At 39.4% G+C, this 2958-nt stretch overlaps 1 protein-coding gene across 1 annotated transcript; it reads right to left on the bottom strand.

The window, feature by feature from the left end:
* Nucleotides 1-364: 364 nt before the first annotated feature.
* LOC108970058 (probable cytochrome P450 309a2) lies at nucleotides 365-2311 on the bottom strand. The gene is made up of 7 exons (XM_018935169.1): nucleotides 2081-2311; nucleotides 1759-2017; nucleotides 1574-1672; nucleotides 1097-1519; nucleotides 907-1036; nucleotides 583-846; nucleotides 365-528 (listed from the first exon to the last, which is right to left on the bottom strand). The coding sequence occupies exons 1-7, from the start codon at nucleotides 2278-2280 to the stop codon at nucleotides 365-367; spliced, it is 1539 nt and encodes a 512-aa protein (XP_018790714.1). The 5' UTR covers nucleotides 2281-2311.
* Between the last annotated feature and the right edge of the window lie 647 nt (nucleotides 2312-2958).

The raw sequence follows: 2958 nt of genomic DNA on the forward strand, positions 1-2958 counted from the left end.
TGTACTATGTACTAAGCTAAAGGAGTTGGACGATTACGGAGTTTAATTCCACAGTTATTTTTGCTGTCCTCTACTTTATTCCTTACCATAAGAATACCAAGATTTTCAAATACTTTCATCACGAATGTGCCTTGACCATGGCCCGTTATATTCTAAGAATTTTTTACTCGAACCTCTGTATTATATCAATCGGTTTTTTATACAAAATACAATAATTGTGAACATATATATATATATATACATATATATATATCCTATATATATATATATACATATATATCTGTCTCTTATACACATCTAGATGTGTATAAGAGACAGATATATACATATATATATCCTATATATATATATATATACAAGCATATTATAATTTCTTAAACTCCAGCATCAGCTTGCCATTCATATTGAGTAAAAATGAATCAACGGTCTCACTGTAGCCATGTTGAGTTTGCGAGCAAATCCTTACAGTGTATTCTGACACTAACGACGCGATTGCCGCCTTAACCACCAACAATGAGATATCCTTACCTATCACAATGAAATAAATAAAAATATTTTTTTTCGTGAGAATGCAAATAATACCCAAACAGCTTCTGGGCCCAGTGCCGAATGGCAGAAAGACGCGTCGTTCCATCAACTCTTTTGGCGCAGTGTTATCAAAACGTTCGGGTATAAATGAATTCGGCTCACAAAATATAACGGGATCGTGATGATATGAATAAACCGGTATGCATAGCACTGTGCCTTCCTCCAGTTGCACCGATTTTCGCTTAGAAAGTTGAATCACATTGGCGCGACTACAAATGCGTCGGCAATATTGTACAGTTGGGCTCAGGCGTAGTGTTTCTTTGAGGATAATACTGTGGTTGAGCATAAGTATTATGAGCAATTGAGGCATAAACTTACCAAAAACGCAATGATCGAGATAACTGAGGGATTTGAGCGTCTCAAGACCGGATGCCGTGCAATGCTCACGCTGTTGCGTTTGCAACACTTCGGCGCGTAGTTTAGACTGCACGCGCGAATCTTTAGCGAGCTGTGAAAATAAATTATTTTACATATACATATACTGTATAACCTGTGCTGTCACACTTACATAATAAATGCTGTAGACTAACGTACTGCAAATCTCCTCGAATCCATCGATCAGCATAGCCATGCAAAGCCCCGTCAAAGCTTCGTCACTCAGACGTCCCGTGTGCTGCTGCGTGTACAAATAGCTGAGTACATCACGCATTCCGCTGGGATTACGCAGCTCTCTGTGGCATTCCAGCGCATCGCTGGTGAATTGCGCGAAATAATTCTCCACCGCCTTGGAAATCAAACGAAATGGCCACAGCTTCCAAAACACCGGCATAACGGCTGAGAGCAGCGAGTAGCGGCGTAAATTACGCGTTTGACGTATGGCGCGTTCGGTCATTTGTAGGAAGAGATTCGGTTTTTTCGAACGCGTCAATGTGCCAGCGTCTACGCCCCAGATGGTGATACAAAGCGCGTCAGCAATAAAACGCTTAACAAGCTATACAATATATTCATACAAATGTTATCAATATTAAAGCCCACAGCGACTCACATCAATGGCGTCCAACGCTTCTGGACTTGCGCACCTACATTTGTATTGCAAAAACTGTATTAACCGCTTGCAACTTTCCTGCCACAATTCATGCGTTTGCTTCAGTTGCAATTTTGTCACATGAAATTAAGAAATGTTGCACTTCACACGTACATTGCCACCACAACCAACCGCGTAGCACTCACCCGTGTTGCCGTTAAAGCCGCACATGCCACACTGCGATTGAGCTTCCAATGCTCGCCACTGCTCCACAGCGCACTGTACGCTGCCAATTTGTCCAATTTATTCAGCCTGCGGTGCCGCATCCAGCTACAAGCGGCTGTCAATTCGTAAGCACCGAAATTCGTGTCCAGTATCTCGTGCGCCAGTCGCATGTCCACCACTAAGATTTGCGGCTGACGCACGAAAAATATACCGACCATGCGTCGGCGGTGTTTGTAGCGTCTATGAACGAAATACTCACGGGATTATGTCTCCTTTTAATATATGATACAATGCGACATTTACCGGTAAAGCCTGTCGATTTCGTAAAGAAGATTCCGATTTCGTGTTAAAATACTCGGAAAGGAGCCGAATAAAGTCAGCGGCAATGCATTATGAAGCCCTCGTTTTTGCCAGTAATTAAAATTCCATGTGAGATACAAGTAGATTGGCAGCAATATGATATGTAAGAGGAAAATAATTTGAAAGAAGAGACACTCCAACATCTTCTGTTCTTCTTGTCTATTTCTTTTTATGTTTTTCTTCTTTTTCTGCTTTTTGTGCTTCTTGTTCTTTTCTTTCTTTTTTAAAAAAGCTGTATCACTGCTTTTGTCTACACAGACAGACTCTTAATTATTTTATTTTTTATAGTTTGATTGTTGTTTTTTGTTCTACAAGACAGATTTTTCCGAGGAAATTTAGAATGAAAGCTAACGAATATATTATTAAAGTAGTTCTCTACAAATTATTATTTGTATGATTTTGCATTATAAGATCTATGGGTATCGGTTCTGGTTTATGGCTTTATGACCTAGAACATCGTTTCTCATTTGGTTAGTTTCATATGTGGAGGAAAGGCTTCGAGTCCGACGAAATAATCCTCGATTAGTGAACAGTAACCTGTTTTAGAGCTATCAAACCATTAAAATCGATGACTTTATTATATGAGCCTTAGGAAATCTACAGGGTTCACAATAATGATGAGGAAAGACATTTGGTGCAAAAGGTTAGATCTGCCGACTGTCACACTATACATAGATCTATTGATCTTTAATAATGTCAGATGAAGGTTCAGTTTAATTTGAGCTGAAACATTCGTCATACAGGATGTCTACGCTTTTTGCGAACTTTAAGAGCGACTTGATATCTAATTTTCATTTTTAATCTAATCCGTAAACTACGAA

The sequence above is a fragment of the Bactrocera latifrons genome, unplaced genomic scaffold (genome assembly GCF_001853355.1).
Source record: "Bactrocera latifrons isolate USDA-ARS-PBARC rearing strain unplaced genomic scaffold, ASM185335v1 scaffold_28, whole genome shotgun sequence".
NCBI classification, from domain to species: domain Eukaryota; kingdom Metazoa; phylum Arthropoda; class Insecta; order Diptera; family Tephritidae; genus Bactrocera; species Bactrocera latifrons.